At 47.4% G+C, this 16,310-nt stretch overlaps 2 protein-coding genes across 2 annotated transcripts; both read right to left on the bottom strand.

The window, feature by feature from the left end:
* Positions 1 to 10,328: 10,328 nt before the first annotated feature.
* LOC100382250 (HXXXD-type acyl-transferase family protein) lies at positions 10,329 to 11,829 on the bottom strand. The gene has a single exon (NM_001175003.1). It carries the CDS (start codon positions 11,760 to 11,762, stop codon positions 10,437 to 10,439), a length of 1,326 nt encoding a protein of 441 aa, NP_001168474.1. The 5' UTR covers positions 11,763 to 11,829; the 3' UTR covers positions 10,329 to 10,436.
* A 1,578-nt stretch (positions 11,830 to 13,407) lies between these two features.
* Positions 13,408 to 15,964, bottom strand: LOC118476244 (ATP-binding cassette sub-family G member 8). The gene is made up of 8 exons (XM_035965075.1): positions 15,880 to 15,964; positions 15,484 to 15,785; positions 14,721 to 14,933; positions 14,366 to 14,590; positions 14,126 to 14,269; positions 13,736 to 13,834; positions 13,561 to 13,633; positions 13,408 to 13,472 (listed from the first exon to the last, which is right to left on the bottom strand). The coding sequence occupies exons 1-8, from the start codon at positions 15,953 to 15,955 to the stop codon at positions 13,408 to 13,410; spliced, it is 1,197 nt and encodes a 398-aa protein (XP_035820968.1). The 5' UTR covers positions 15,956 to 15,964.
* Between the last annotated feature and the right edge of the window lie 346 nt (positions 15,965 to 16,310).

Below are 16,310 nucleotides of genomic sequence, written 5' to 3' on the forward strand. Positions count from 1 at the left end.
CATCGGATGTAGTCCCGCAGGGATTCTCCCGGCTGCTGGCGGTAGCTTCGGAGATCCCAGGAGTTCCCAGGGCGCACGTATGTGCCCTAGAAGTTGCCGGCGAAGGCCTTGACCAGGTCGTCCCAGTTGGAGATCTGCGTAGGAGGCAGATGCTCCAGCCAGGCCCGGGCGGCGTCGGAGAGAAACAGGAGGAGGCTGCAGATGATGAGGTTGTCATCGTCCGTTCCACCCAGCTGGCAGGCCAGTCGGTAGTCCGCGAGCCACAGTTCCGGCCTTGTTTCCCCCGAGTACTTAGTGATGGTAGTCGGGGCTCGGAACCGGGTCGGGAATGGTGCCCGTCGTATGGCCCGGCTAAAAGCTTACGGGCCAGGTGGTTCGGGCGAGGGGCTCCGATCCTCCCCGCTGTCGTAACGTCCCCCACGCCTGGGGTGGTAGCCTCGGCGCACCTTCTCGTCGAGGTGGGCTCGACGGTCGCGGCGGTGGTGCTCGTTGCCGAGGCGACCCAGGGCTGCAGGCGTTGCGTACTGCGTGCGCCCGGTGTGGACCGAGGCTTCCCGCATGAATCGGGAAGTCGCGGCGCGATGCTCCGGGGGGTACCCCTGCCTTCGGGAGGAAGAGCTTTCGGCCCATCGGACCGCGGCATCCTCTAGGAGATTCTTGAGCTCTCCCTGGATACGCCGCCCCTCGGTGGTGGATGGCTCTGGCATCGCTCGAAGTAGTATTGCTGCTGCAGCCAGGTTCTGGCTGACCCCACTGGAAGCCGGGGGCAGCCTTGCCCTGGCATCGTCAGCGATGCGGTGCTGGACGTCCAGGGCCTGATGACGCGCTTCTCCGGCTAGCGCTCGCCCGATGTTTTGCCGGAGCTGCACAAGTTGTCCTGCTTCCTCGTCGAGCCTGGCCTGCATCTCACGGATTTGCTCGAGCTGTGTGTCCTGACCCCCCGCAGGGACTGGGACCACAGCTAGCTCCCGAAGGATGTCAACGTGAGGCGCAGGCCTAGGGGGATCACCGTCCTCCGGCATACCAAGGTGGTTGCCTTCATCGAGACCCCCTAGATCGACGTAGAAACATTCGCGACTTGGGCCACAGTCTTTGTCGCCGAGGCTGTGGCCACCATCGGAGTAATCGGAGAGGCAGTAGTCACATGCGGCCATGAAGTCTCGCATGGCACTGGGGTTACCGAGCCCGGAGAAATCCCAACCATAGTCGGGCTCGTCATCTTCCTCGGAACCTGGGGGCCCGTAGGTCGAGACGACCGTCAGTCGGTCCCAGGTTGACCACATATGGTACCCCAGAAGGTTAGGAACTTAGGATATGCCTTTATGAAAGTGTCCACAGAAGCGGGGTCGCTTGGTGGGTCGAAGCTGAATCTAAAAGGCACAGGGTGGAAAACGGACGGTACCTCTTGATCGACGGATGGTGACGAAGTCGCGTCGGGGACGGACTGCACCGTTATCTCAGGTACGAGGCTAACGCCCAGCAAGTCCTTCGCGAGCGTGCTGGCATCATCCGTCCGCTTGGGGTTGGCGTGTTGCGGGGAAACGACGCTCGTCTTCGTCTCAGACACGAGGTCAACGCCCGACGTGTCCCCCGCTGGGGCGCCGGCGTCGTCGACTCGCTCGACAGCCAATGAGGTGCCGCCTTCTGCTTGGCCATGGTTGCCCCGCCTCCTCCTCCTACGGCGGGGAAGGTGACGGGACAAGCCCGGATGCTGCTCTTCCGCCACGCGGGGAAGACGTCGATGATTCCGCCGCCGTCGGGCGGGTTGACGGCCGCCATTGTCGCTGTCGCGCGGCAGGGGAAGGAGAACCATGTCGTAGCTGCCGTCGAGGGACATGAACTCGAGACTCCCGAAATGGAGCAGCGTCCCGGGCTGGAGAGGTTGATGGAGACTACCCATCTGGAGCTTGACGGGAAGTTGTTCGTCAACACGCAGCAGGCCCCTACCTGGCACGCCAACTGTCGGCGTTTCAACCCCGGGGGTCCCTGGACCGACGAGTAAATTATCGCTGCGCGTCCCAGCCCAGATGGGTCGGCGCGAGATGGAACACGAGGGGGAACAAAAAGGGGAACTGCGGCTCATGTTATCCTCTGCCCAGGACGGATGCGCTTGCAGTAGGGGGTTACAAGCGTTCGCGAGGGAGAGAGAGAGAGCCCATTCGTCAGCCCGTCCTCCCGCGCGGCCACCTTCTCGTACGAGGGCCCTGGACCTTCCTTTTATAGATGTAAGGATAAGGCCCAGGTGTACAATGGGGGGTGTAGCAATGTGCTAACGTGTCTAGCAGAGAGGAGCCAGAGCCCTATGTACATGCCGACGTGGCTATCGGAGAGGTGTTGGTGCCCTGTTCATGTGATGTCATGGTCATCGGAGGAGCGCTTAAACCCTGTAGAAGCACAGCTGTCGGGGCTGTCAGGTCCTTGCTGATGTCTCCTTGCATCCGTAAGGGGCTGAGAACCGCCGTCGTCATGGGAGCACGCGGGGTGCCATCATTACCTGTTTACCGGGGCGAGCCAAATGGGACGCCGGTCTTGTTCCCCGTAGCCGGAGCTAGCTAGGGGTAGGGTAATGATGTGCCCCCCTGTAACGTGGTCAGTCCGAGCCCAAGGTCGGGCGAGGCGGTGACTCCTCCGAGGTCGAGGCTGAGTCCGAGCCCTGGGGTCGGGCGAGGCGGAGACCGTCTTCCGGGGTCGAGGCTGAGTCCGAGCCCTGGGGTCGGGCGAGGCGGAGACCGTCTTCCGAGGTCGAGGTTGAGTCCGAGCCCTGGGGTCGGGCGAGGCGGAGACCGTCTTCTGAGGTTGAGGTTGAGTCCGAGCCCTGGGGTCGGGCGAGGCGGAAACCGTCTTCCGAGGTCGAGGCGGAGGTCGAGCCCTGGGATCAGGCGAGGCGGAGCTTCCTATGGCGCTTGGGGCTTTATTCGGCTGATGTCAGCCTCAACCTGGCGGGTGGCACAGCAGTCGGAGCAGGGCAGGCGACGCTGTTTTCCTGTCAGGTCAGTCAGTGGAAGGGCGAAATGACTGCGGTCACTTCGACCCTGTCGACTGAGGAACGCGTGTCAGGATAAGGTGTCAGGCGATCCTTGCATTGAATGCTCCTGCGATACGGTCGGTTGGCGAGGCGATCTGGCCAAGGTTGCTTCTCCGCGAAGCCTGCCCGAGCCGGGCCTCGGGCGAGTTGAGGGTGCGCCTGTTGCTTGAGGAGGCCCTCGGGCGAGGCGTGAATCTACCTAGGTCTACTGTTCCTGCCCGAGGCTGGGCTCGGGCGAGGCGAGATCGTGTCCCTTGAGTGGACGGAGCCTTGACCTGAATTGCGCCCATCAGGCCTCTGCACCTTTGTGCTGATGGTGATTACCAACCGAGTTTAGGAGTCTTGGGGGTACCCCTAATTATGGTCCCCGACAATTAGCACTAGCAGTTTTCTTTAGTAGCCCGCCGGTGTAAATATCATTAGCACTGACGGTTTTCTTTAGCAGCCCGCCAGTGTAAATATCATTAGCACTGGCGGTGTCTTAAGCAGCCCGCCTATGAAAATGTTGTCTCCACATACAGTTTCTTAAGAAAACCGTCAGTGCTAATATTATTAGCACTGGCAGTTTTCTTTAGCAGCCCGCCAATGTAAATATAATTAGCACTGGCGGTTTGCTTAAGAAATCACATGTGTAAACATTATTATCACAGACAGGCTGCTTAAGAGACTGCCAGTGGAAAGATTATTATCACTGGCAGTTTTCTTTAGCTGTCCGCTAGTATAAGTTTCCTGCCTTTTTTCAAATTTTCAAACAAAACTAAATTTTCACTAACGGGCTGCTTAAGAAAACGCATGTGGAAACATTATTTTCACTGGCGGTTTTCTTTAGCAGCTCGCCAGTGCAAATAATATTAGCACTGGCGGTCTGCTTACCATTTCAAACAAAACTGAATTTTATACATCAAAACTGAATTTTATACACAGATCTGTTTACAATATATTGTTTACAACACATATTTTTCTGTTTACAACTATAAATTTTCAATCAATCAAACTTAATTAAATTTGATACATTCTATACATCAAAACTGAACATATAAGTTTTCACCTGTGCTCTAGCTAGTAACTATCTCGTTTAAGAGATAGTCTACTAACTTCTGTTAATATTCTAAACTCTGGCATAACTAATGTACTGGAAGCGTCGTGATATTTCCCTTCAGCTGGAATGACCTCTTTTAATATGAATGTGCATAGGTCTTCAACTATACCATACAATGCAGCTTCGGTCAAGTTCTCCGGATTTCCTTTTTGAAATTCCTGTAAAGGAAGCTTATAAACATCATCTATTCACATTTGCATCGTTAATTTACAAATACAAACATGACTATTACTAATAATACCTTGCTAGGGTTTGTGATGTATCGTCCGTTCATTCTCATAAACTCGCACGCATAGAAACCACATAGGACCGATCCTTGTGGTTGCTTGTGGCACTACATACATAACATGAGAGATTGGTTATTTAGTTGCAGCATTGTGTATGATATGTATTCATAAATTCACATACTTACCGGCCAGTGATGATGGATGTCTAGTGGAACACATTTTTTGGTCTTGTCGTACTTTCCACCTTTAATCTTATAGAACCTAAATGCTCTGTGATCTCAAGTAGAATATCCATGTTTATTTCAAAATTTGCTCAACGATATAAGTATGCATGCATGCATAGAAAAGACTTACTGCTCCAAGATACTAAGGAATTTTGCATAGGTTGAAGGGTCATAGTTCAAGGAGTCGAGCACCAGCACCTTTCCAACCTTAGGATAAATGAGGAAGCATATCCAGTGGTCCCTGTACGAATCAAATTAATTTGTGATGCATGTGTATTGAAATTATTATTTTTATGCAAAATCACACTTACTTAAAGTTGTAGAGGGCCATTATAGCTTCCCTGTCTTGAAATTTAAGCATTGCATTTGCTATGTAGGTGGCGTATCTTGCTTCAAAATCATTCTTCATAGTATTTATGCAATGCTCAACTTCTTCGTCCGTCTTTCCCTTTAACACTTCATTGTCTTTGCCGATTCTGAAAGTGTGGCTTTCCTCACATATCAGTATTGGGTTCAGATACCCAATCCTTTTACCGGCATTAGCATCGGGCTTGGTACCATACAGGATCTCTTGTTGGTCATGTTGCATTCTACAAGTCACACGTGTGTGTGTCAGATATTGAAAATTAATAACACATAGATGTGGAAATATGAGCGACACTTACAGTGCAAACAGAGTCACAAGTTGCACGTCTATTTTCTGAAGGTTCATCATTAATCACATATCCTCGAATGCAAGAAAGGCCTTTTGGTCCGAACCAATAAAAGCATGGTCTGGTATATGCACACTAATGGCGTCAATGCCAACTGATGATGCACGCATGTACCAGTCATGCAACCTTTTAATACTAGTAGGGACCTTCCTCAATTTCTCAAGAGTTAGTAGAGGTCTGGCCGGCACATAATGTTTAGGCACATTTTTATAACCTGCCTTAGTTGGGATCTTTATCTTTGCGGCCATTGCCTTAGCCTTTTCTACAGACTCCTCGTGCTCGGCCAAATCAACAGTACGTGATGTGAGGTCCCGTCCAATCACTTTCAAAAATCGAGCTGTGCCAGCAATAGTAGCTTTACTCTTCTTTTTCTCGAATGTGCACACCAATTTTGGTAGAGGGAATTTAGATTTCTTTGATTGTCATGAATCCCTTGACAGCAGTGACGAGGACAGTGACGGCAGTGGCGACGATGACGGTGATGATGATGGCGGGGCAAGCCAATGCGATGAGATGCCTCCCAGCAAGCGTCGTCGGCTGCAGCATGATAGCTTATTCTGGTAGGAAAAGTAGTTTGTACTGGATGACAAATCTTTTTAAATGAATAAAGCAGTTCTTGTTTACAATGGCGGCTGGCTTAAGGAACCGCCAGTGAAAAAGATTCTGAAATTTTGAAAAAAGGCAGGAAAACTTATACTGGCGGGCTACTAAAGAAAACCCGGTAGTGATAACATTTCCACAAGCGGTGTCTTAAGCAGGCCGCCTGTGAAAAATCATGTTTCCACATTCGGTTTCATAAGCAAACCGCCATTGCTAATATTATTTACACTGGCGGGCTACTAAAGAAAACCGTTAGTGATAATAACATTTCCACAAGCGGTGTCTTAAGCAGTCGCCTGTGAAAATTCCACATGCGTTTTTTAAGCAAACCGCCAGTGCTAATATTATTTACACATGTGGGCTACTAAAGAAAACCGCCAGTGATAATGATGTGGTTGGGACATATATGCGACTCAATGGTTTCCGCCGCTCTAGACGTCCTAGTATATCCCAGCCGCTCCAGCCGCCGACGTCCCTCTCCTTCGTTGTCGTTGCCGGATCCGCCCTCCCTCCATCGTCCTAGCCGAAGTGAAGTAGGCGGTGGGCCCAGCCGTCGACTCTGCACACCGCGCGCTAGACACCAGATCTAGGTTTCACTGCTTAGTTCCTCCATTTTACTGTTGATATCTGCCCTCGTGCCTCCATTTTAATGTATTAAATCACTCTTCTTTTTCGGTGCAGTTCCTGCATAAGTTTGCCCAATCTGGCACATTCATTCACTGATTCTTGTTCCCCGGACAAACCTGCGCGTGACAACTGACAAGAGAACTGCACCTGTTCAGTACAACCTACGCAAGAAGCGTGCCAAAACCACTTCCACGATAAGTTCTTTTGTGCATACCTTATCTTGTTTCTTATGTCCTCTGTTTCAGAAATTGTTAAATGCGCCTTTGTATTCATTGACCTACAACAAGTTCTTATCTTGTTTCTTTGACCACGGCAAGTTCTTGTTTCTTTTACTACATGTCCTCTGTTCCAAATAGTTACGTGCATGTGCAACTTGCCCACAGATGAGTTCGTCGGACCGTGCCAGTTGGGATCCGATGACAACTAAAATATTCATTGACCTATGCATCAATCAGAAGGACCTTAATAACTTCAATAGCATGGGCTTAACTAAATATGGATGGCAACAAGTGTATCGCAGCTTCAGAGAGCAGACTGGTCTTGATTATGACAACAAAAAAATGCAAAACAAATTGAACTTGCTCCGAAGGTCTTTCCAGCAGTGGCAATACTTGCAGAACCATACTGGGCTTGGCCTTGAACCAAGGACTGGTGATATAGCAGAAGATGATTCGTACTGGGGGACCCAGGAAGGGGTACATTGTTCATGAATTGATTACAAGTTTTTTTATGGACCAATACTAAATCTGCACTATGTTCAAACGCAGGATCCTAGTCCTCAGGGCAGTCGAGGAAAACCACCACCCTTTCTTGATGAGCTTTACACTTTGTTTGGTCGAACCACACACGACAGGGGCAATTTGATTAGTGTTGGAGGTGTCCGTGAACCCTTGCGAAGCTATGGAAGCCACGATACTCCTGATGACGGTGTGGGTTGCTCATTCAAAAGGATTAGAGAAGCCACAGTGGATAGCCCCCTAAGGCGAAAAGGATGAGTTTGGAAGATCACATTGCTAATATTTCTGATTGCATTAGCATCAGAAACCAGCTGGACTTGAAGAAGACTCTTAATCATGGAAACGAAGAAGTTGTCGAAGTTGTGCGACTCTTAAAGGAAGATGGACTTGAAGAAGACTCTGATTTGTACTGCATGGCAAATATTCTTTGCAAAAACGATATAAATAGGAAGTTTTTTCTTCAACTGACAAGCAAAGAGGAACGCCTCCATTGGATTAGGTTCCAATGGAATCATATTAATAACAAGTAGCTTGTCTGTGTGGTGTTGTAATAATGCTTTGATACACTGTTAAGTTTTCCTGTCTAGTTTTGAATGTGTGTGTTGTAATTACTCTAGTATTATTTGATGTTTGCGGACATATTGTAGTTCAATTTAATTTATGTGCTTGTGCACTTTAGTTTTATAACATACAAGTTAAGTATTGTATTTCTGTTTTGAATGGTCTATAATCAAATTGGTGAGTATTGCATTTCTGTTAAATGTAGGCAACTCCGAGATGAGTAGTGCAGAAGAGTCCAGCCATAGCGACACGACAAGTGATGATAGCTCCAACATATTCCAACAAGCTGGTGCAGCGGCAGTTCTAGCTGCTTTTGCTTCTAGTTCGTATACTCTTGCTCCTATGATCAATCTTCATACTCCATTGCCGCACGTGACAGGATGGCAATGGGTGGAACTTAATATGAGGGACTTCAGGAGGTGTCACGACAATTTTCGTATGACTCTAGATTCTTTTAGAGAATTGCATGATACTATAGTGAGGTATCATGGTTAAGGTCAACACAAGAGGTGGAGTCATGTGAAGCATTAGGGATGTTCTTATGGGCATGTGGGACACAACAAGCAACACGACAAATTAGAGACAGATTTGAAAGGTCTTTGGATACCATCCATAGAAAAATGGCTATGGTGGCAGATGCACTGTATAGTTTTGCACAAACCACTATATGTTCAAAGGATCCAACATTTTCTAAAGTGCATAACAATCTTAGACCTTATGCCCCTTTCTTTGATGGGTGCATAGGAGCCTTAGATGGCACACACATGTGGACATGGATATGCGGTTCACTTTTGTAGGTGCTGGGTTGCCTGGTTCTTGCCATGACATGGCAGTGCTCAGGAGTTGTATGGGAGAAGCGAACTATCCACACCCACCAGCAGGTATGGTGGCATGCATGTTATGTTGGCGCCATTGCATACATGCATTACGATATAGTAAATCTTTTTTTGGGTTTATTTGTTTGTACAGGGAGGTATTATCTAGTGGATGCGGGTTACTCAATTCACGAAGGTTACTTGCCACCATATCGGAATCAGAGACACCACTTAGAAGATTTTAATCAAACATGAGTAGAGAGTGTGCAGGAAAAGTTTAATTTTCACCACTCGAGTCTACGTAATGTAGTTGAACGGGCTTTTGGACTACTCAAATCAAGGTGGCATGTGCTACGAGGACTCCCATTTTACGAAAGAAGCATGCAAGTGAAGATTATAATTGCTTGTTTTGCTTTGCATAACTATTTGTTGGACCGAGGCCACATAGGAGGATCAGGGAGTAGTTCGCATGGCCAAGCTGATTACGATGTGTCAGATTGGCTGAAAGTAAATGCAAGTCTAGAAATGACATTATTGAGAGATTGGATCGCTGCTGGAATATCAATGATGTAGTGTATGTAATGAAGTAGTTAGATGTAATGAAGTAGTTAGTGGATATATTGTTTATCTTAGATGTATTGATCACCTCTCTGGTATTGATGCAATGTATTGGGGTACCAATCACTGAGTACCGACGACTGATGCAATGTATCGGGACGAGCACGGGTTGATACATAACCATTTAGTATAATATTGCAAAATGGTCCTCCCGACTCAATGGCCTCAATGTATTGGGGTACGGAATCCTCTCTGGTACCGATTATTGAGGGTTTCAATAAGTAATCAATGAGTAATCATGCAATGTATTGATGGTTTCAATAAGTGAATGTCAGTGTATATACATCCTTTACACTGACGGTGTACTTTATACAGTCGCCAGTGTATATGATATTTCCACTGGCGGCGTACTTTATACAACCGCTAGTGTATATATATCATTTACACTGACGGTGCACTTTATACAGCCGCCAGTGTATATGATATTTCCACTGGCGGTGTACTTTATACAGCCGCCAGTGTATATACATCCTTTACACTGACGGTGCACTTTATACAGCCGCCAGTGTATATGATATTTCCACTGGCGGCGTACTTTATACAGCCGCTAGTGTATATATATCCTTTACACTGACGGTGCACTTTATACAGCCGCCAGTGTATATGATATTTCCACTGGCGGTGTACTTTATACAACCGCCAGTGTATATACATCCTTTACACTGACGGTGCACTTTATACAGCCGTCAGTGTATATGATATTTCTACTGGCGGCGTACTTTATACAGCCGTCAATGTATATATATCCTTTACACTGACGGTGCACTTTATACAGCCGCCAGTGTATATGATATTTCCAGTGGCGGTTTACTTAATATAGCCGCCAGTGTAAATGCATCCTTTACACTGACGGTTCTGTTAAGTGAACCGCCAGTGTATATATATTTACACTGCCGGTTCGTTATGGTAGGCCCGCCTGTTTTTTTCACTGACGTGCTGTAACTGAAACCGTCAGTATAAATTTCTGCGTGCCGTCACCTTAGAGCTCTTTTTTACTAGTGGGATGATGAAATAAGTGTGGTTACTCACCACCTGAAACTAGTAATTATATCATATTTAGGTCTGAAAGGACGGAAACGCTTGAGAAATAGATATATTTTATTTCATTCGCCTTTCTCCCAGACTTATTTTACTCGTCTCCTACATGCATGCTCCTATAGTCCCACATGGAATTTGAGTTATTTGACTCGCTACCCTGAAGCTACCAGCGCCGCGAGCTCGGCAAGCAAAGCATCGACGTGTTGTGGCTTGACGAACTTGGAGGACACGAACACCCCATCACATTCATGCCTCTTCGCCCTGCTGCGCGGGCACACCACACAGCTCGGCACCATTGCCCTCCTATCGTGCCTCAACAGCACCCGCTCCGGCGGCCCACCGCCGAAGTCGACTGCGTCCAAGCCAAGGTTCCTCCAGTCCGTCACGGTGAACGTCTCGTACCAGAGAGACGGCGGCGGCGCGTGCTGCCCCTGACAATGATCTGCTTCTGCCCGGCTGCCGGGCGTGGACAGGAGGTCCGGTACCATCTCCTTGACGCGCCTGATGAGCCCAACAAGGTGTCCGATGCCGCTGCTGGCCACCACGCCGGCCGTCGCCCGGACGACCTGCACGCGGATGCAGTTGCCGTAGTATCCGGCTGGCGCCCCGGCATGCGCGCGCATGTTGCACGCAAACTTGAGCGGCGCAGGAGATTCGGCGTCACAGGGCGACATTGTCGCGCGGGTGCGGCAGCGCCAGAGCACCGCCATGACGGCGTCTAACACCGAGCAGCAGTCGTCAGCTTTGATCCGGCTGATCAGGTCCGACGGGATGACGATGTCGAGGGTAGCCAGATGCTGGGGATCGTGATGCTCCATGCTCCCCTTGGCAGCAGGGATGGCTGACGAGACCGGGAGCGACTCGTCCCAGCTCCTGACAGGGATGCAAGACGGCGGCGAGGTCCCGCGCGCGAGCTCGCCGAGAGCCTTCAGGAACTGTGCCATCCCGAGGCCATCCGCGGCGACGTGGTTCGACGTCACCCCGACAACAAAGCCGCCACATGCGAACTCTGTCACCTGCACCAGAAGCAAGGGCTCCGCATCACGGCAGAGCAAGCCGGGATAGCACACGGCGAGGTCCATCTCCTGCAGCGCCCTCGTGGTGGCCTCCTTGAGAGCACAGCTGGCTGCGGCGCCTACGAACGTCACGCCCTCATCGGTGCACGCGATGCCGCCGGCACCGTCGAGGCGGCCGGCCATGGGGCGGTAGTGAGCCAGCGCTCGCGACAAGGCGCGCTTTATCGTCTCGACGGGCTCGTCAATGGTGCGCTCGAACACCAGCAGCGAGGTGGCCGGCATAGGAGGCACACGTCTGTCGAAAGAGGAGAGAGGAACGGTAGCGTAGTCACCGGCGGGAAGCGACGGCGTTGGCGTTCGTCCCAGCTCCAACTCCGACGGCCGGACCATCACCGGTGAGGCCTTGGTCACTACGAAACCAGCGGTCCACTCATTACGCTGGGAGCTGGCTTCACCATGCATTTTTTGATTTCTTATGATTCTCTCTAGATGGACACTGCTATTTTTATTTCTATGTATACAGTACTCGTATGTAGAGCTATACTGACCTTACGAACCAGCATAGCAATTTATAGGCGAAGCCTCATGGCCGGCTAGATCTGAGCATGGGACATCTGATCTGACCCGGCACAGCACAATATTGCATGTGCCAAGTTGCTAAGAGCCGACGCTCATAATAATGTTAGCTAATCAATTTTTTTTCTTTGGAAGGTGACATACTTTCTACTTCATATATATATATATATATATATATATATATATACACACACACACTAGGTAGATGCCCGTGCGTTGCGACGGCATACAAAATATTAAATAAAATGATAATGCACAACTAAATCAGTTCAAAAAGATATGTAATGCTAAAAGGATAGTGTTTGTAGATGTCAGAGAGCGGGCGGACGCTCCTGGATAGCGAAGCGTGGAGAACAAGCGAGCGGGTAGGGGCGCGACGCACAAAAACCACGACTGGAACTATTAAAAGTAGTGCATTATAGTAGTAAAGATAGTAGATAAAATACCCCCACCCAGTTGTTAACATGTCGATCTAATAATTCAAAATACCACTTTTAACGATGGGATAAATATATTAGTTCAGATTTCCAGATAACAAAACCACATTAAATTAGCCAAAGAGACTATATGATTCTACACTTCTACATAAAATAAAATAAGAAAGAAAATTCTTGTTGAAAGAGAAGTGACAACAATAATGAGAAATGAGAAGAGAAAGAAATAATCTACAGTAGGGTCTATCATATGAAGTTCGTGAAATAAAGTTCTAGCACAAAAAACGAGTTTGTTGAAATCAAGGCAATATTTACAGTTATACAATACACATGTTGCTTTTGACTGAGAGGCGTGCTAATTAGCAGTCAAACTCATCAGCATAGACTAAACAAATGGTCTCAAGCTTTATGCTGTCTGAACAATGGAAAAGCACACACGCAAGCAATTCTAACATGCCCTAGTAGTTGACACAATATTCAAAGGAACTTGGTTATCACACGGCAGGAAGTCTGAAACGTTGTAGTTGCGACCGTAAGTAATGCTCGATTATTGTAGACCCTGCATGACGGATTACTCAAATAGTTAGCGTAGCGCTATATAGAGATTAGGGGGCCAAGCTAGCAGACCCCTATTCAACTTGGTGATTATTTTGTGGGAAGATAATTCTTTCAGAAAATATTACTGTCCAAGGTTAGTGCGATTATAAAACTTACCCAACAGCAGTGGCGCCCCCATGAAGCAACATTATAAACATACCACGACATCACACACACTGTTGAATCCATTATGTACTTGTGATTTATATGTCGGATACTCAAAATTTAAACCCAATAGAAATTACTTGTTATCTTTGACAACAAAGTCCTAACCTAGCTATATGCATGCCTTGACAGTGCACGACAAACTACAGAATGTTTGTTGACAGGAATCCCCACTCCCTAAATAGATGTTATCTTAATCAATAGAAAACCTAGGAGATTGCTTGTCATCAATGCTCAATACACCTAGAGCAAGATGCTACCATACCTGGCATCCAATATCTCCAAGCCCAAAATACGTTCACCATCGGTAAACACTGTAACTTGAATGCTCCTCTCTAGCCAGTTTTTAGCACCTCAAGGATCTTTCCCCTGCACAACCAAATAAAACCACCATATGAACCTGAACAGGCAATGGCAAAAAAAACAGAACTTACTTTTCCTTCAAACTGATATAAAGACACTGAGGGCGACTCAATATGGATCCATACTTTTGGCAGGCCTCACCAACGGCTCCTCAATGTTGTCAATGAACAGCTTGTAGAAAAGCCTCTCGTTCCCTTCCTGTGATAAGATGGTACCAGAGAAAAGTATAGCCCAAATGAACTCCTTATATCAGCTATACTAATATACTATGCATAACAATGAAACTTAATGATCAGTTACCTGGAGATCCACGAGGGCCATGTAGCGCTGCAAAGGAAACTTGTAGTATCCTGTGGACAGGAGATGAGCAGACAAAAACAACAGGTTACAACGACAATACTGTAATTGTCGAATATTAACATTGTAACACAGATCAACTATTTGTGAAGGATCAGTTGCTACCTCGTCAAAACATTGTTCGGCCTTTTCTGCATACATCGAACAAGAGTGTGGCGTCTCCATGAACAGTGGAGCAACAAGAGGAAACAAATCATCTAGGGAAAACTCTTGAAGAAGTTGTTCTTCTACCCCATTAAACTTCTGGAGATAACAGCTAAAGACAATCAGTTATCTATTATGTTTTCGTTCTATACAAGTAAACAAAAATACTAAGGAAAACTAAATCCACACCTCTGGTAAATTTTCAAACTTCTCCCTGAAGTGGCACATCACAGTTTCTATTAGCTCCATGTCGTGCTCGCTTATGGCTGAAAGAAAGGCCAGTGCATCATTTTCATCTTCTTCAGAACCATAAACCATCTCACTGTTAGATGACTCCGCAGAGGTATTAACAAGTTGGCAGTCATCCATCAAGCAAAGATGAGGATCAATGCTACAACAGCTAGCAAATAAACATGGGAATCAACAAACCATTTTATCTGGTCCTGCAGCTTTCACAAGAGGGATTATCTGGTGAATATCAGCAGCTTTTGCTGAAAAGATGAGCATCACTGATGCCATCGTGTACAGACACCCAACAACAAGCGCGGTGACGGCGTCGTCGGCATCGACAGCTTCAACTCCTACTACGACCCCTCGCTCAAGAAATAATGTTGGAAGAACTATATCCTTGTTAAGCACTCTACCAAGGAAAGACTAAGATGTTAAGCTCACATCAAAGAGAAACAATTTAGAATAGGGACTATCCTTCTAGGTACCTGAACTATTTTGAAGATGTACACAAATGAATTCCTCTTCATGAGAAGTCATTCTTTGGACCATAGACCTTGAGAAGCTCCAAAGTAGAGACAGACTTCTCAGAGAAGACCAAAGCATATTTGTGTATTTTCCTCTTATGGAAAGGCACCGAAAGTTGTTTCTTGAGGCTCTTCCCCATATGAAATTTCTTGAACTTTGCAACAAATTCAGGTACTGATACATAGTGATATGGTTTTTCATTTTGTATCCAGTACTGTTCCTGATCTTTTTTTGATGTAACCTGGTCAAAAGCAACATTCATCAAAACTATATGCTACTTACTTTGGGCTATTTTAGACAATGCAAGGTCCCCAACATGCAACTTTGTGTTCTGTACTTGGATGTGCCACAGTGCCAGATGGCAGAATGAAAAAAAAAATCATTAAATTTTCCTGATAAACCTAATGGTGCAATCTCACGTGACCGGTCCAATATTTCTTTCCTATCGACGACATGGTGGTCCATCTCCATATTACAGAAGTTTAACTACACACTTTCTGAAACAACATACATTTTCTTTAACAGACGTGGGTTCACCAAGAAGGTAAACTTGATGTATCAAGAAGGTCTACAAACTATAGGATAATAACAAGTTGGTCTTTATACTAACTGAAAAAAGCTCTAGATGTTGATTTATATAGTTCTGATGAGTGATGACTTCATTACATAAAAAAATCTCTACGTGTTGATTTATGCAATTCTGATGACTTCATTACAAAAGCATGCTATGTTTGAGAAATAATGTTGGAAAAAATATGTATTAGGAAGCTTTCTGCCACGAAGTAACCAACCTCCTGAAGGAAATCAGGGACACCTTTCCTCTGCGGGCACCAGAAGCCACACCTCTCGAAGAACTCAAGCACGTACTCCTGGGGCCCCTGGTAGACGATCTGCCCCTCGGACAGCAGCATGACATCGTCGAAGAGGCCGAAGACCTCCGGCGCGGGCTGGAGCAGCGAGGCCAGGACGGTGGCCTCGCCCAGGTGGACGATCTGCTGGATGCACTTGACAATCTGGAAGGTGGTGGAGCTGTCGAGGCCCATGGAGATCTCGTCCATGAATAGCACCTTGGTCGGGCCGACCAGCATCTCCCCTAAAACCAAACACGCGCGGTTGTAGCAATGGTAACGGAGGCAACAGCAGACGCGCGGATGGGTTTGAGGCGGATGAAGGAGAGGGAGGGGTACCTGTGGTGAGGCGCTTCTTCTGGCCGCCGGAGATGCCGCGTATTAGCTCGTTGCCGACGATGATATCCGCGCACATGTCCAGCCCGAGAATCTACACGCACCAGCGGCGGGTATTTGCTTCACTTGAAGCTTCAGTACTTGCTCCAACACTTCTATGAACCTCATCATATGTGTGTTTGTTTGTAAAATGCATAGTTAAATTTACTCTAAATTAAACATATATTTGCAAAATGCATACAGAAACAGATGGATGAAACAAAAAAACATAGCTAAAATGAAAAGGTTGCCATTTACTACTACCTAGCCTATTTTGGATGCCTCAAGGTCAGGCTCACCTCACCTGTCAGTGACAAAAGTCACCATGACTTCGACTGCAGAGAAATAGATCCCCACTCACCCAAGAAGCTGTGATAAAAAATGTAAGTTATGGG

The sequence above is a fragment of the Zea mays genome, chromosome 2 (assembly GCF_902167145.1).
Source record: "Zea mays cultivar B73 chromosome 2, Zm-B73-REFERENCE-NAM-5.0, whole genome shotgun sequence".
NCBI lineage: Eukaryota > Viridiplantae > Streptophyta > Magnoliopsida > Poales > Poaceae > Zea > Zea mays.